The sequence below is a fragment of the Nomascus leucogenys genome, chromosome 17, assembly GCF_006542625.1.
Source record: "Nomascus leucogenys isolate Asia chromosome 17, Asia_NLE_v1, whole genome shotgun sequence".
Taxonomy (NCBI): Eukaryota; Metazoa; Chordata; class Mammalia; order Primates; family Hylobatidae; genus Nomascus; species Nomascus leucogenys.
The window spans coordinates 9741873-9759715 of NC_044397.1; the positions used below are offsets into that span (position 1 = coordinate 9741873).

Below are 17843 nucleotides of genomic sequence, written 5' to 3' on the forward strand. Positions count from 1 at the left end.
AACAGGATATGGATGTTGGGTAGTCAACCAACAGTGTGTGCTGCAAGAACTGATACTGAGAACTTACCATATTCTAAGCTCCTCATGGTAAAGCTTGAGGACCTGTTGCTCAAAGAAGGAAACGAGCAGGGAGTGTCATTGGGACTTAACATTCAGGCCTGTTCAATTTTAAAGCACCTCTTTGGAGCAGAAACATGGCTCCTTTGTATGCACTGTGTCTTCCCTTGCTGCCTGTCTTCTTTCTGTTAGTTTTAGGGATTGTTGATGGTAGACTTACTAGAATCAGGATCCCACAGTATGCCTCTGAATAGCGGCCACATATGTTACATCACACACATTGCTATCTGGCCTCTTTGGCTGTGGGTGTGCTGGAATACCACTATAATAATAGGAGGAAAACTACTCCTATGTGCAAAGTGGCATTATTTCAAGAAGGACGCCAGCTCAGTGAGTGTGGGTGGCTGCTGCTCCAGGTCTTGTTGCATCTTGACTTGGCCTGCTGGGCTTTCTGCTCTGCTTCTTGCCCTGAGCTATGCTGTGTTCTGCTGAGCACAGCGCAGGTGCCCAGAAGTGCACCGTCCACCTGGAAGACTTAAGTTATCCCTCTGCCTCCTTTAAGTCAGGACAGCAGAAAGCTTTCTCCTGCTTTGGGTTGCAGGGTTTCCTAGTAGGTTGGAGGGAAGGGGTGGCCCTCCCAGTTTGCACTCAGAGTTGGCTTTCAGTGCCCAGAGGTCTGGTGACATTCTGATGATGGTCAGGCTCCAGGAAAAAGTTGCGCCTATTTCCTCTATAAACAAAAAGAAAACAGAAGAATTAGTATCCAAAGGCTGGATTTAATTATACATAAACATAAAGCAGAAATGGTGATTTGGTCAGTTAAAGGAGCGAAAGCACTTTGCTAAAGTATACCATAATTGAATAAGCATTGCAATCAGAAGGAAACAATACTAGAATCCTGTCGGCTTCCATATAAATGCTGAATTATGGCCTAGGATGAGCTTTCTTGTTATTCTCAAATGCCCTGGAGGGAGAAGAATTTTGACCAGAGAGTGCTATGATTAGAAACTGCACTTTAGAAAGATTAATCTGGATGTAATAAGTAAGTCTGGATTGCAGTTGGAAGAGGCATGCCTCTGATTCTGTAACTGCTAACTGCTAAAGCCCTGACTTTCCCTGGTCTGTGTTTTTCTTCTTTCACCAAGGAAATTGGGCGAAAGGGCCCTGGGAATAAGCAGCAGAAGATGGTGCTTTCAGTGCTGAGTATAGTATACTGGGCCCATTAGTATGTTTCTTGTATTTATGTTGTTTAGGTCATGTCATAGTCATTCTATTTTAGTTAATATATTCCCCCATGTTAGCTCTCACTGCAAGGCCAGGATTATGTCTAAATCACAACTCTGTTAGCCCATGGTATCTAAACCCACACCGTGCATGTACGCAATTGTGCACACCCATGCGTACCGGGCATAAGTAGGTGCTGCACCACTGACACACATCCTGGTACAAAAATAATATGAAAATAAGGAAATACATGGTTTAAAAAAAAAGCTCTCTTTAGTCTGTTCCGAACAGAATTAAGAAAATATTTGCTTCTGTTTTCTACTCATTATTGTACAGTTTGCATAATTGAAGTCACAATGTACTTCTTTAATCATCCAACGTTGGTGGTATAACATTTTAAGGAAACCTGTGGAACTTGGGAAGGCTGGATGCTGGCAGCCCTGAAAATGTTCCCGGGTGTTTAGAAGAACATTTCAATTTTGTCAGTCAAGTCCTGAGAGTCTCTCATGAGAAAAAAACAACTGGGAATCAAACCACATTATAAAGAGATTGGTTTTGATGATACAAATATGACATTTAGGATTAACCAGTGAACCTCAAACCAGTTTTTCTGTGTTGGGTAACCACAACTTGATCTTTACTCAGAGAAGAGCTTTGGAGTTGTGGAATCTTAACCCCATTATTGCATTTTGCATTTCCTTCTCAATAAAGAAAAATACACTGAACTTTCTGGAAAAGAAGACTAGGGCTAAGTGGCTGAATCCTTTCTGAAGGACTGTGAATTTTATTCAGACCCTCAATAACTTGCTGTGTGTTCCTTGGCAAGTCATCTAATCTTTTTTATTCCTTCCTCTTTTCTTAATTCCAATAATTACTAAGTCATCATATTTTCTTAAGAATTGGTCTGATCCTCTCCATTTCCAACCTCTCTGTTCATATACAGGCTTTGTTGATTTTGCTCCTGGGCTATGGTTGTGGTCTTCTCTGCTTCCAGGCTTTTTCCTTTCTTGAACATCCATGCATGGTCACTTTTTCCAAGTGTTGTTCTTCTCTAACGAGAGAGGGAACAACGGCTGTTAATTGAATCAGGTACAAGTTCCCTTACCTGGTGCTCAGATTCTGTGGTTGGTTGGGCCCCTCAACAATCTCACCCAGTACTTCCCTGCTTTTAAAAATAATGGCCTCTGTGGAAAAGAAGCTGCTTGTAGGAAAGAACTCTCAGGGTCCCCTGAAGCTATGGGGGCTCCTATATTGCTCCAGACTCCCACCCAGCCACTTAGGCATCAATGTCTCTTTTAACTCATTGTAGCTACATTTTAGGAAGCTCTGAACTCTCAAACATTGATCCGGTTACTCTCTGATCAAAGAGAGTCAATGTTGTTCATGCACAACTCAGGTTCCTTTTTAGAGAGAATAGCAGATACTGTAGAAGTTTGAGGTAAGTGAGGCTTCGGTACTCACCCACAGCCTCCCTTACAGGTTTTAGAGAAATCAACTTTCAGACCAAATTTTGCCCTTCATTAGCAAGCAAGCCCCTAAACAGTTCTTACAATTTGTTCTGTAAGCTCAAGGAAATCCCAGTTCTTTTTCCGCATAGGTGAATGAAAAATTCATTAGAGGCAGACATGCCAAGATTCCAGATGCAGTTTTTGTTTTATCCTTACACTTGCTATTAGGAATCCAACCATCCACAGAACTGGCTGGGGTATAGTTTACAGTCGAGCTGGGCTGGATTGTTTTATTCTGTTCATGCAAGAATGAGGAGTATATCTAAAATATTTTAGCCACTCTCTGTGTGCTAAGAACCTTTATTTTCAGCAGTGAAAGCCCATTTCTAACATGTATCATACCTCTCAACAGGTTGCTGTTTTCCCTAATAATAACCCCTTTGGACAGTCAAGTCACCTGGCTTATACTCATCTATATTTAGATTTGGATAATAGAAATACTTCCAGCAGCTGCCTCTGGCATCCTGAGTCGAGTGCTATCGGAACCCCCCCAGCACTGGACATTCTTGGTTAGAATGCCAGCTGACCACCTAGGTTGTGGTATCACAAACATAATATCACATGGCATATGTTGAAGTATTTTAGGTACATTTTAGACATCATAACCACACAGTTGGCAGACTTTAGTTTTGTGGACTAAATTAGGCAGGAGAAATCGCTTTTCGAGTTTTTTAAAAATGAATTTATTGCCAACTACAGTAAGAAAGGGAGCTTTTTCATAAAGATTCCAATGTTTGGCTTCCCTGGGAAAACTGGGATATCCAGCAATCCTGGGTCTACATTTCTCTATGGCAACTTTCTTCTGGTGCCAAGCAGCAGGTGCCTGCCTTGGACCTTGGTGGGAGGGTGCTGACAGTGGGCTCCAGGGCTTCACACAGGGCCCAGCACTCCTAAAGTCTCCTGTCACAGAGACTGAGTATCAAGGGCCCTTGTTACTGAGACTGTAGCTGTTGGTTTTCAGGACCCTCTTTTCTCCATTGTATTCCTGCCTGGCTGCTGTAGGTGTTTTGAGTTTTTGACCATTGCAGCTGTCAGTTTTTCTTCTTGGCTCCACACTTGTGCTTTGCTCATGCCGTTTCTTTGTCTGGAATGTGTTTCCTGTTGGGCTTGCTCATCCAAGTCTTCACCTCATCTTCAAGGCTGGCTCCAAGGCCCACTTTGGAGATAGTCTTCCGTGACCATTACGGTTATAGCTCCTCTGCTTCTACACAGACAATATAGTATTTGATTTTATACATCTTATCCTACTTAGGTGGGAATATGCTTTTTTTTTTTTTGGATACAGGGGCTCACTCTCTTGCCTAGACTGGAGTGCAGTGGCATGATCATGGTTTACTGCATCCTCGACCTCCTGGGCTCAAGCGATTCTCCCATTTCATCCTCCTGAGTAGCTGAAATTACGGTTGCATGCCACCACACCCACCTAATGAACCATCATGCCTGACAAATATTGTTAAAGTCAAGAAACATGTCTTCTCCTATTTTATCTCTGCCACTGTAAAATACTCATGCTTATCCCCTCAGCCTACTTGCCTGCTTATGAAAAGGCAGTGAGTAGCTTATTGATCTACCTAACAGTTGTTGTAAAGAATAGTCATACATGGTTAAAAAAAAAATATGAGTCTTATAAATATGAAAGTAATATAAAAATTGAGGCTGGGCCTAGTGGCTCATGCTGATAATTCTAGCATGTTGGGAGGCTGAGACAGGAGGATCTCTTGAGCTCAAGAGTTTGAGAACAGCTTGGGCAACATAGAGAGACCCCATGTCTACAAAAAATAAAAATAAATTAGATGGGCATGGTAGCACATGCCTGTAGTCATAGCTACTTGGGAGGCTGAGGTAGGAGGATCACTTGAGCATGGGAAGTTGAGGCTGCAGTGAGCCATGATCATGCCACTGCGTTCCACCTTGGGCGACAGAGCGAGACTCTATTTCAAAAAAATAAAATAATAAAAAAAGGCCTAAATAAGAAGCCCAATAAGGCCCAGAAAGTTTAAGTCCCTTTCTGGAGTCATACAGTTGGGTAACAGTCTAGCCTTAGGCCTAATCGCTGTTAACACTCAGATCTTGCCCATTAGTCCTGTGGTGTTTCCTAGTAGATCTGCCACTCTCCAAATCAGATAACCATACCTGCAGATCCTCCTCAAGGCTAAGTAGCATTTACACATCAAAACAAGACCATGAACAATGTTACTGAAATCAAATTATGCAAAGGTGATGAATGCACATCAAACTACTCACCAAGAGCCAGGGTGCTGGAGATGCTGTGTCATTAACAAGGCCATGCAGAAAGCCTTCTGCTGGTGCACCTGTTCAGCATGGAGAGTTGATGTACCTAGACGACAAAGCATCATGTGCAAGGGCAATGCTGGTGAGGCCAAGGAGGTGATGGGATCAGGGAATAAAAAGTAAGTCATTCAGTAGGCTGGAGCTTACTGTCTGAAGCTGAGAGTAGTGATATAGGTAGGGCAGAAGAGGAAAGGGCAGTCAGGTTTACATGTTATGCTGAAGGATTTTGACCTTTTCCTGAGGGGACAGGGAGCCTTGAAAGACTTTTTTTTTTTTTTAGACAAAGTCTCGCTCTGTTGCCAGGCTGGAGTGCAATGGCATGATCTCAGCTCACTGCAACCTCCGCCTCCTGGGTTCAAGCGATTCCCCTGCCTCAGCCTCCAGAGTTGCTGGGACTACAGGCCCGTGCCACCATGCCTGGCTAATTTTTTGTATTTTTTAGTAGAGATGGGGTTTCACCGTGTTGCCCTGGATGGTCTCGAACTCCTGACCTTGTGATCCACCTGCCTTGGCCTCCCAAAGTGCTGGGGTTACAGGTATGAGCCACTGCTCCTGGCCTGAAAGACTTTTAAGGAGGGCTCAGACATGTGACATAGAAAGGCCTGGTTGCTGGAGCCTGGATTTGGGGAAAGAAGAGAGATGGGAACTTAGGAGGCTGCTGCAGAAATCTTGGCAAGAAGTAATGGTGGATTAAATGAAGGCAGTGGCTGTGGAGGAGCAAAGAAGTGAATGGATTCAGAAGGTCTTAGAGCCTTTTTGTTATTAGGATGACAGCATTATTTGTTGTTGTTGTTGTTGTTCTTCTTAAAGCAGCTTTTACCCATATCCTCCAGTTATTCCTGGAGGCAGGGAGATGGACTGGCTAACTTTATGTGTAGCCTTTGATTCTGTGTTGCTAGAGAAATGTCCGTGGTTTTGGACACAGGTGAATCTGGCTCCATTCCCTTTGGCTGTATAGATGTACCCCTTAGGAAACAAGGACAGCTTTTCACTGTTACTGTTCTGCCACCTTGTTCTGTCATATGCAAGCTATCTCAATATAATATACCAATTTTTTGTTTATATAACATAAGCACACTATGTACTTTGCTCAAAATGTTCTGTTACTGAGTACATATAATCTATATACACATCAGCCATACATAGGAGCAAATTGTGTATTTATTCTGTAGTCATAGAGGGAGTAGATGTCAGGATTGGTGTTTTCTGCTCCTGAAATTTTTGTTCTGAGTTTTAAAGACATTTAACCATCTGTTTATGACTTTAAAGTGAGTGTTCAAAGTGGAGGCTCTGAATAAATATATGAATCATGACAGATATATTGAAAGTGTATTGTCAGTAATAAGTTGCTACTATACATCTTTTTCAGCTGTTTTTCTAACTTTTTAAAATGTGTAATGTAAGCAGGTAGTATTTTTAAGGAAGTGAAAATATATCTAACGTTAACTATGGATTTTTACCTGGATTATGTCTTTTAGGAAGAGACTTTAGGGTGCAGAGTTGCTTCAATTGCATTTAAAAGAATCAATTTTTCCTTAAAGCAGCTTTTACCTGTATCATTAATTTATAGATGATATGTATTTATTTCATAAAATATTTATTTCATATTATATTATAAAATCATTTTTTAGTAGAGATGAAATGAATTTGTTAAACTTCTTTTTAGAAATACAAATTAAGCTGAAATTAGTAGCTTTAAAAGCTTTATCATATATATTTTTTTCCAGCAGATATAGTAGATGCTTACAAATATTTTAATTCACCTATCTCTTCTCTAAGAGAATGAATTGTATCTTCACCCACAGGAGACTGACTGGTTTCAGAAATTTCTTTTCACAAGACTTCAGCTTTCTGGCTGCAGTATAAGAATTAAAAGGGCTTTAGAGTTGGAAACATATATGCATATTAAGTTATATAGCAGTTTAAACATATATACTTTTATTCAATATGAACATGAGAGTAGTAGTTGGAACAAAGACTCCATTTGTCAATTTTCATTCCTTTTATTTGTAGTTGAAATCCTGTTGGGAGTAGGAGTAAATTTAAATATAAATTAAATGCAACATTCAATATATTTCTACTCAGGAAACTAGTTACAATGTTATTAAGTCGCAATTGCATAAACTAACCCTATAGGCCTACAGCAAATGCTAATACATTTTGACCTTGGTTTGTACTTGAGGTTGTTTTTTGGTAATTGCTGTCACCCTGACAGCCAACGAAGGGGACCAGCAAAGGAAAAGTATATGAGAGCGATTTGCAGGGGCTCAGACTGCACAGTGCGCTGTGGTGTTTTGATGTGTTGACTGCCTATTTTTATTACTACCCACCATCTCGCTATCAAGCAGTCCTCGACCTGGCTATCATTGATAGGTACACTAGTCTTGAGTAATTGGTACTTTAACTTATTAACTACTTTTAACCGTTGTGTAAAAATGAAAGCAAGAATAGTGCATTAATAATTGCCAGGCATTCCCTTCTGTACTGTACATACAAATAGAATTTTTACACACGTGCCCGTATGTATATATAGGTTGAGTATCCCTAAATCAGAAAATGTGAAATCCCACATGTTCCAAATTCTAAAACTTTTTGAATGTGAGGTGACATTCAAAGGAAATGTTCACTGGGACATTTCAGATTTCTGGTTTTCGAATGAGGGGCACTTAACTAGTTTAGTATATAATGCAAGTATTTTAAAATTAGAAAAAATCCAAAATCTGAAACATTTCTGGTCGCAAGCATTTCCGGATGCTCAGCCTGTACAGTATGCCTAATTAATTCATCTTCTTATAAAATTAACTTCTAGTATATAATGAGTTAAAGTTAAGAAAAATATTGACTTGTACAATCCATTGCCTCTGTACTTCTGAAAATTGTCCAGAAAATCAGTCTTTGCTGGCTAAGCTTTTTTGCATATGGACAAACTTGGGCATGTTGGCTTTATGTGTCTTATCTTTATATACCTCAGCTAAAAGCTAAGACCCTGTATATTTAATCTGGTATGCTAAGCTTTTGGACCTGCAGGCTTGTGGCCCATTACCAGTGATGGTATTCTCCAAGGTGTAGGGGATGGCAGAGGGCAGGTCTGCCTCTTTTTTTTTCCTGAGAGGGCACCGTAGACATGTTCGGAACAGTTCATCACCACTGTAAAGCTCACAAAGAAGAGACATGCTCAAAAAATCACAATTTATAAGCAATAATGTCTTACATAAAATAAAGGTGATTTTTTTTTTCCCTTTCAGATTTTGGGGTAAGTGCATTCCTAGCAACAGGGGGTGATGTTACCCGAAATAAAGTAAGAAAAACATTCGTTGGCACCCCATGTTGGATGGCCCCTGAAGTCATGGAACAGGTAAAAAACAAAAAAAAAGTGACTTTTTGATGGACATAGTACAATCTTACAGATCATTAATACACTAACATTTCATTTGTATCTAGCATTTTAGTAGAATGCATCATGTAACTAAGATTTAATTCTCGATTGCTAGCTAATTAGCAAACTAACGTGAAAGTTATACATCAACAGCTGTGGATTTCTGACATGACATGGACTTGATGATGTGTAACATGCCTGCTGTATGATTGTGTTTTTTTCCTACTTTCTTTCTTAGGTGAGAGGCTATGACTTCAAGGCTGACATGTGGAGTTTTGGAATAACTGCCATTGAATTAGCAACAGGAGCAGCGCCTTATCACAAATATCCTCCCATGAAAGTAATTACAATTGGAAATACTACATCGGGGTTGAAATGTGGTTGGACAGAATCTGTTTTCTAATTCTCTTCAACATCTTCATTCTTCTCTTAGACCTGAGGAGAATTAATGGAGGAACGCAGCCAAGTTGAACGTTGTCTGATTTTCTCAGTGGACAGAATAGGACAAAAGTAGCATAATTCCCAGCTTTGAAGTTTGCTTTATAGTCTCAGCACAGAGTTGAGAAAATAATGTGATCAGATTGGTCGATGGAGGTTGATAGCTATGACAAATGCTGGTCATTACTCTTTTGATAGCAGAACAACGCCAGGTTCCCAAAGAAAATCTCAAAATAGATTATAGTGATGTCATCTCTGCAAATGGATTTCCCAGATTTTCAGGGCTTTTTTTTTTCTTTCCTTTTAAGTGGACTACAACATTTTTACCCCTGCTCTCATAGTGTAATGTTGGCAACTCATCTGATATAAGTGAGCCACAGTGTTTTTAGGATGCTATTTTCACGTTTCTGCTCTTTTTTTAACTGGCTTATACCTCATTATTTCTCTTAGTCCTGAGAGAGTCGTATCAGGGCTCATTTACCCAACTGGATTTTGTTTTGAGGCTGAAATAGTTTAGTGAAATTATAATGCTATTTTACATAGAGCATTACATAGGTCTATGATTGTTTCATGGTTATTGGAAAAATTGGGGAGGATTTATTTTAAAAACCCAAGAATAAAAAGTGAGTTTTACTGATTAAAAGAAGTAGTATACTCATATTGTAGAAAGTTTGGGTGTGCAAGTCAGACTAAAGAAGAAAAACAATCATCCGTAATCTCATGAACCACAGACAATCTCTACTAAGGTTTTAGTGTAATTCATTTTATTGTTTTCTATACATATATATATATATATATATATATATTTAACATAGTTAGGTTTTTAGTGTATATGTGTGTGTGGGTACATATACCGGATTTTGCTAGCAGAAAATTTAAAATTGAAGTGTAAACAATTGAAGTGACCTCTTGGAGAAAAAGCACTGAAGTAACGCTAAAGGATTTTTTCTTTCATTCAGTTTTTCTTTCTTCATTTTCTTTCTTTTGCCTCTTCTTAGTGTTTCCCACCTGAATTCAAAGTCGCTCTTGCTTGTCCCAGCCTGAAGTCCTCTAGGACTTTTCTTCAGAGTTCCCAGTCCCCCGCTTTCTCCTGTGGGCTATTATCCTCCAGAAACAATAAGCCGGCACTTTCACGCTTCATCCATTCACACATCTGAAAGTGTTTGAAAAGAGGCTTGACATGTATAGCATTTGCATAAATTAAGGCTGAATTATGCATTAATGAGGTTTATTGATTGTACAGGCTAGTAGTTTTCTACACCTTCCACTTTTTTTTTAAAGCAAATAATTTTGAAGTTAGTATGAAAGAGTGGAATTGTTACCTTTTTGATTTAAAGTAGTATTTTATTTTGTTTTGTCCCCCTCCAAAAGCAGCAAGGACTTTGGATTTGATGGCAGTTTGTAGCAACTCAGTTATATTCTGGCTGTCCTTCAGTGTCTTGCTCTTGCCAAGCCTTTTAGCAATTTTCTGTATGTTTTCTCATTTTTTTAAAGGAAATCATGTTACCTCCTGGGATGTTGTGGTTTTATTTTTAGGGCTAGTAATGTGTTACAGAAGCCTTGAGTACAGGCAGTTCCTTACTTATGAATGACCTGTACACATGAACAGTCACTGCCTCTCTGGCCCTCTCTCTCCTCCTCCACCCGCTTTCCCAACCAGCTGTACTGGAGCTACGTGCTCCCAAGGCGGTACACGAGCCAGTTCCCAGAAAGCTCTGTCCGGGATCATTCTTAACACATAGAGCAAGTTTTGTAAGTTCTGTCAATGGAATAACAAAAAGGTTAAAGGGGGCATGAACAGATTTGCAGTGGCAATGAATACTTTAAATACACAATTTCTGCAAAGTTAAAATCATGGGAAAGCACTTTGTATCTAATCAAGGATGGTTTTTTACACTTTTATGAAAAATTCAAAACTAGATTGTAGCAATTGCTATACTGAGATTCTGTCTTCATGTTTGTTTCTGCTGCAGGTGTTAATGTTGACTTTGCAAAATGATCCACCCACTTTGGAAACAGGGGTAGAGGATAAAGAAATGATGAAAAAGTACGGCAAGTCCTTTAGAAAATTACTTTCACTGTGTCTTCAGAAAGATCCTTCCAAAAGGTAAGTGAAACTTAGTGGATGAGTTAATGACCTGGTTTGAGCCATGACAAAGCTTTTTTTGTAGATGGGGAAAGGCTTTGTGAGGACACTAGAAAGGTATTTCTTGTCTGGGAAACCCTGCTGTGGTCCCCAGATTTCCAACCTGTTAGCGAAAGACAGTGTGGGTCCAAGAGGGAAAGAAGTGGGTGAAGAATGAAGGAGAGGCAGAGGAAAAATTGTGGCGTTAATAAGATTCACTGTGCTTGTTAGGTGTGGGCTCTGTCATCAAAGGAAATGAAGTAAAACAGAAATCAAAAGAAACTGGCAGTGCTGCATTCAGAAGCTGAGCTAATATTCTGCACTGTGTAGGTTGAGCTGACCTCTCAGGATTTGAATATCCTGCTAGCTCCAGTCTAAACTAGGCAGAGCTATTGAATTTTGCATGAGCTTCCTGTTAGTTGCAGAACAAGTTGTTGGTGCTGTTTAAAAGATTATCAGTAAAGAAGATTAAGGAGATTTTTTACCTTAAAAAGATTAATCATGTAAACAGAAGCAAATGACTTTAAATTGACATTAGTGTTTCCTATTTATTCTTGGGTTATTGCCCTGCGCGGTAGTGTGTCTGTTTTCTGAGTTCCTTTTCTTCCTTCTTAATTTCTGTGACTTTGAAATATCCTGGTTAGTGATCATGGAGCCCACTGTTCTTTGTCACCTAGAGGAGATTGTTAATTATGTGAATGGCCTTGCCTGGGTAAGGTCCCTTTGTGGTTACTTGGTTGTATGTGGCGTTATCCTAGCATAGACCAGGAGAGGCCTCTGAGAAGTTCCTATCTATCCTAATCCACCTGAGGATCCAATTTGATCCTTAAATTTTAAAACGTAATAACTGACTTCTCTTCTGAAACCTTCTTTTTCAGGGAAGGACTCTGCTGTTAGAAGTGATTCCTTTATTTTGATCTTAAATTTTTATGAAACTTGTTAAGCCTTTACACAGTAACTTACTGTTTGAGTAGGCAAGCCTTCTCTAGATTAAACACAGTTTCCATAATTGTACCCATTCTTTGCAGCTGCTCACTTCATTCCTTTACATTTGCTGAATTTGCCTTGAATCTTTTCCGTATCAATCACTTTTCTCATGGAGCCTGGAATGAAGACTGCTATTAGCCATTTTGAATTATTTATTGTAAAAGGGATGATTATTTTGTCATGCCTATGTACTATTTCTATGTAAACATCTCATTTGTTATTTATATTTGATTCGTAGGGCTTGTTTTCCTTCTAAAATTTTTTGATCTTTCATTGAGATTATTTCTTCAACCTCCATTTGGGTGAAATGCTCTTAGATTCTAATTTTGTTTTCCAACGTTTGCTTATCTTCCCCTTGAATTTGGTGTCATCTCCAGTAAAATTTTTTGACATCTTCAAGAAAACAGAATTTGATCCTTCATAGCCCAGCAAGAGAAGTTCTTGTCTTTCCAGTTAGCACTAGGTTATTACAGATGGTCTTCCTGATTCTTGAACGACAGTAATTGAGATTCCACCTAGTGGTTGTGACTTGTAATGTCACACAATTCCAGCTTTTTAAGAAAATTGTTCTGTAGGGTAGAATTGTTAGTGTACTTAATGGTGTAATAGTATATTTCTTTAGGAGATTCGTATGTGATTTGCTCAAAACAAATTAGATTGACATACATTATATTTAACAAACCATTTTTATTTTTTTTTTCTTTTTTCTTTTTTTTTTTTTGAGATGGAGTCTTGCTCTGTCACTAGGCTAGAGTGCAGTGGCACGATCTTGGCTCACTGCAGCCTCCACCTCCCGGGTTCAAGTGATTCTCCTGCCTCAATTCTCCCGAGTAGCTGGGACTACAGGCATGTGTCACCACGCCAGGCTAATTTTTTTGTATTTTAGTAGAGACGGGGTTTCACCCTGTTGGCCAAGATGATCTCGATCTCCTGACCTCATGATTCTCCCGCCTTGGCCTCCCAAAGTGCTGGGATTACAGGCCTGAGCCACCGCACCCGGTCCATTTTTATTTCTTAATAAGCTTGAAAGTCTTTCCGGATTTTATTCATTATATGAGCTTAAATATCAGGTTCCTTCTATTCCACCAAAAAAAAAAAAAAAATCCTTTAGAAGAGAGTCATATACCATATATTCAAAATCTTCAAATCTTTCCTTCAGAGACTACTCTTTTAAAAACACTGTTGATGTACAAAGTATTAATCGTTTAAGGTCTTCTTTTAGATATTTTCTCTGTAACTTAATTTGTTCTCACTATTGTGCAATTGTTCTCTATACCAAACAGCTGTAGACTGTTAGTGGCACATCACCTTCCCAGGTAGCTCTTTCTTATAATGAAAAGACACATAGGTTGAGTTTGGGTGGGGGTGGGGGGGGGAACCTCTGCAATGTAAGAATGGAAAAAAGCAACATTGTTGAATTACTTTTTAGATAGGATGCAATTTCAACATATGAATTCATGACTAATTTGATAAGTAAACATTGAATTCCTGCACAATAATAAAAGAAACCAGGAATATTTTCTGCCTTTGCTTTTGTCATTCAAGAGTTCTTGCGCTTCCTCTGTCCCCTTTCTATCCCTCTTTTTGTGCTTGGTTCAGGTGCCACATCCTCCTAGAGTTAGGTACTTGTGGGTGGGATTCCTAGCTCTACTTTTTCAACATCTGCATGACTTAGCTTTCTTGTCTGTACAGTGGGCCTTAAAATACCCACTCCATAGGATTGCTATGAGGATGGGAAGAGAGAATGCACTTCAAACACATAGCACAGTGCCCAGGGAGTCTCTAAGTACTCATGAGATTAAGATTGCCATTCATTATTTGCCTTTTTTTTTTCTGACCAAGTGGAGTTGTTGAAACTTTTATGCAATAACTACAGTATGTTGAAAATATGTCTTTTGTAGCACTTATTACACTATGTACTCTTATTGATTTACACACCCCAATTCCTCAAAAGTTTATAAGTTTTTTTGGGAGAACCTGTGCCACTTATCCTTATATCCAGTGTCTGGTCTGTATTATATACTCAGTACCATTTCTTGAACAACTGGAGATGATTGGGAGCTTGCAATTTGGGAGTGATTTGGACCCATTGAAGAGTGTTTCATAAACAGAAATCAGATTTGAGTAGGTTGAAGAGTGAATGCAAAATTTTTGCCAATTTTTATTATTTCTGTTGCCTAAATGTAGATCGTCTACCTGTAACCTGAAAGTTTACTGGTGCCAAAGCCCTGGTATTGCTAAGGACCTTATGAGCAATGAGTGAAAAAATATTGCGAGAAAACAGCGACCAGGACAGATTCACTCATACGCATCAATTCTCAGGCCGCTGAGAGTGGGCTGTGTTTTTTTGTCAACGATGAGAGCTCATGGGACTTTCCTCATAAAAGGGAGCTGGAGTGTTGCAGCCCTTTGGTTCATCTGAGTCTGTGTTCTGCATTGACGTAGACAGAGAGTTGCTTATATTTGCATACCGGAACATCTTGCTATTCCTTAAAAATAAAAGAGCCTTAATCTTGTAGACTACATGCTTTGTATGGCTAGCAACTGTAAAAAGAACCAACTTTTTTTTTTTTTTTTTACAACAAGGGGATGATGTTGCATTGATAAATCCTTAAGAAAGGAATATGACTTGAATATTTCTTTTGTGGGGAGTGGTGTGGGGAGGAAAGCAGCTCTGCTTGAGGTCAAAGGGCTGTTGGAACTTATTAATGCAAATTGTTAGAACTATTTAAACTATATCATATTCATCTTGAATCTTTTGAAAATTATTTTAAGTCTCAGTGGACTTTGGTTCATCCATATGTATTAGCTGAATCCTTTAAGAGATTTTCTTCTGAGAATGTTGTTACTTGCAGACTGCTGCATTGTTTTTAAGGATTTAAAATTGAATCATCATTCAAAGCCTGGACCATTATTTTGTTTGCTGGTAACATTTTAGCATTTCTCATAAAACTGTTTGTACTTACATTATGCTGAATTGTTTGATGTTTGCTAGTGGCCATGTAAGACGTGACTGTGCTTGCAGAATTTTCTTCTGTGGCACTCAGCTAAAAGGTAGGCAGTACTGGTGGTTCCACATTAGCCAGGCATTGATAGTCGCTATGGCATAAAATAAAAATAGATAAATGAGAAAGTAAAAACCAAAAAACCCTAAAATCAAATGGGCAGCAGGACTTCAGCTTTTCTCACACTTCCTGTCACTGTCTTCCCTCTGTCATTTTCTTTTTTTTTTTAGACAGAGTCTCGCTTTGTCACCCAGGCTGGAGTGGAATGGCGTGATCTCGGCTCACTGCAACCTCCGCCTCCTGGGTTCAAGTGATTCTCCTGCCTCAGCCTCCTGAGTAGCTGGGATTACAGGTGCCCGCCATCACGCCCGGCTAATTTTTGTATTTTTAATAGAGTTGGGGTTTCACCATGTTGTCCAGGCTGGTCTTGAACTCCTGACCTCAAGTGATCTGGCCTCCCAAAGTGCTGGGATTACAGGTGCGAGCCACTGCGCCTGGCCCCTCTGTCATTTTCTTAATTTCTTCCAGTTCCATTCTTTCATTCTTTCTCGTGGAGATAGTTTGGCATATGTAGGATTTTATCCCAAAGTGATAAACACTTCAGCTGATTTGAGCAAAGAGAAACCTCTGATCTGCTATTTAGTTATTCTCTGTATAAAGTTGGAATTACCTATTACTTAACAATTAAGCCTATAAAAAAAGAAGGCAGGTTGTTTAAACCAATTCTGTTTTGTTACCTTATTGTGTTTTTGTACTTACTGATGAAGGCTGAGAGTGGAGTGGAGCGCAGAGAAGGGAGTTTTCTTTGCAGCATGCTTTTCCCTTTTACGTTGTTGGTTACCATGGCAATGACCTTGCTGGAGAAGGCAAAGTATTTTCCCAGCCCTGTATCTCAAGGTATCCCTGGTACTTCCCAGCTTTCTCTCTACATCATCCTACACTTGACCCTTTGTGTATGGGGAGGAGGATTTTTGGTGGGGGTATGGTGCAGAGGAGACAGGGAGGCACTTTGCTTCCTTATGTTGGCACTTCCTCTGTCCTCTTTTTTTGCTAGCACAGGTCTCATTTTCATTAAGTCTTTCCCTGTTCCCCACTGTATTGAACAGATGCTTAGATTTTGGTGCTAACTGAATCTAGCTCCAGGAGTTGTAGTGCTGTGTCCAAATGTGTAGCAGCATCACTTTCCCCCGTATTTGATTATAGTATGAAATTGAGCTGTAGCAGTTTCTGTTCTGTGCTAGGTATGGGAAACATACAAAGGAATCCTATGAGTTGCCTGCCTTGGAAGGGCTCATATCCTAGTGGAGTGAAGCAGGGAGACATAGGAACAGATAAATACATGATGGGAATGTGGGTAGCATGGTGCATGAGTGCCAGTAGGGAGCAATGCCTTCTACTTGCAGGAGCTAGGAGGGGTATCTTTGAAGATGACATTTAAATTGGCTCTTGACTGATGAGCGAGGGTGTGCCAGTTGGTTATGAAAAATTTGGAAGCAAGAAAAGCAGTGTGTGCTTTGTCACGAAAGAGCAAGAGATGAGTGAGAACATCGTTGCAGTTGAAGGGTGGCATCTCCGGGGGGTGTGGGGAGATGAAGATGGAGGAGTCAGGGCCTAGAATACTTGCTTCTGTCTCAGGCCACTGAAATGCATCAGGATAGATAAAAGAGGATGAGATTTTTTTTTAAGATGCTAATTTGGGAAGCAGTGGGGATGGTGGATGATGGGTTGGAAATAGCAAGGGAGAAGTAGTGAGACACTAGCTGGGGGGCTGTTTTATTTAACTATATTAGCCAGAGATGATGAGGGCTTCAATTAGAACAGGGGCCTTGAGTTTTTTCATCATTCTCATTTTCTTAGGGTTCTTTTCACATTAAAAAAGAACACTTGGATTTAATTTTTTTAATGTGAAAAGAACCCTAAGAAAATCAGAATGATGAAAAAACTCAAGGCCCCTGCTCTAATTGCAAATCCAAGTTATTTTATATGCTTCTTGGTTTTTAAAATGTTGTTTCATGTTGTGAGGTTCCCAAACATGACATTTTGGTCCATTTCTGAGTCTACTGTAAAGTGGTTCTACTACATGTTCCCTCAGGAGCCCTTCTCCTTCTTCCAAGGTGTTTGAATGTGCTGCTGCCCCTCTTGCCGTTGAGCAGCACACTGCTCTTACCTGCTAGATAGTGACTTGTTGGAGGTATTATTTATGTCTGCCATCTTCATCATAGTATGCCTAGCACCTAGCATAATGCCTGACAAACAGTGGGTGCTTAGTTAATATTTACTGAGAGAGTGGAAGGATGAATTTGGATTAGCTAGAGGTGAAAACATCTGCTGGTGATCAGGAAGAGTATACATTAAAATAACAACCAAAGTTGAATCATTTGAAAGAGTTATGCTATAGTGTTTAGTTCTAGGGCCTATTTAACAAGGTGCAGATTCATGGCCTACCTGTTGTTTAGACCCTTAGTTACTCAAAGCAATTAGCAGGTAGATATGGAGATCCAGGGTTCTTTGTCACGTACCTACCCGTAACCGGTGTTCCACTTGAAATCTGAGGAAAAAAACAGTAATGATTTACACAGAAAATTTATTTGCACAGACATAGTTTCTGGGGCCCCTGTAGACTTACACAGTTTGTGTACTGATGCACGTAATGACATTTTCTAATTCTTTCTATGCTTGGGTTTGATCCCTGGGAATATTTTAGTGGAGCTTCCTGATTCCAAAGCAGCGGTTTCCAATTGTTTCAAGCGTGAGGATTCCTTTTCAACTTGCCCCGCCCCACCCCCCGCTACAATATTATTTGTGCGTTTGGTAATTGTTGCCTAAGATAA

General features: G+C 39.7%; 1 protein-coding gene across 2 annotated transcripts in view; it reads left to right on the forward strand.

Moving 5' to 3' along the window:
• The window catches only part of STK39 (serine/threonine kinase 39), a 295573-nt gene that overhangs the window by 99443 nt on the left and 178287 nt on the right, over positions 1-17843 (forward strand). For both annotated transcript variants that reach the window (XM_030795816.1, XM_030795817.1), the window contains 3 exons: positions 8327-8436; positions 8696-8797; positions 10869-11002. In XM_030795816.1, coding sequence (XP_030651676.1) covers positions 8327-8436; positions 8696-8797; positions 10869-11002 — 346 coding nt within the window. The remainder of the gene's footprint in view (positions 1-8326; positions 8437-8695; positions 8798-10868; positions 11003-17843) is intronic.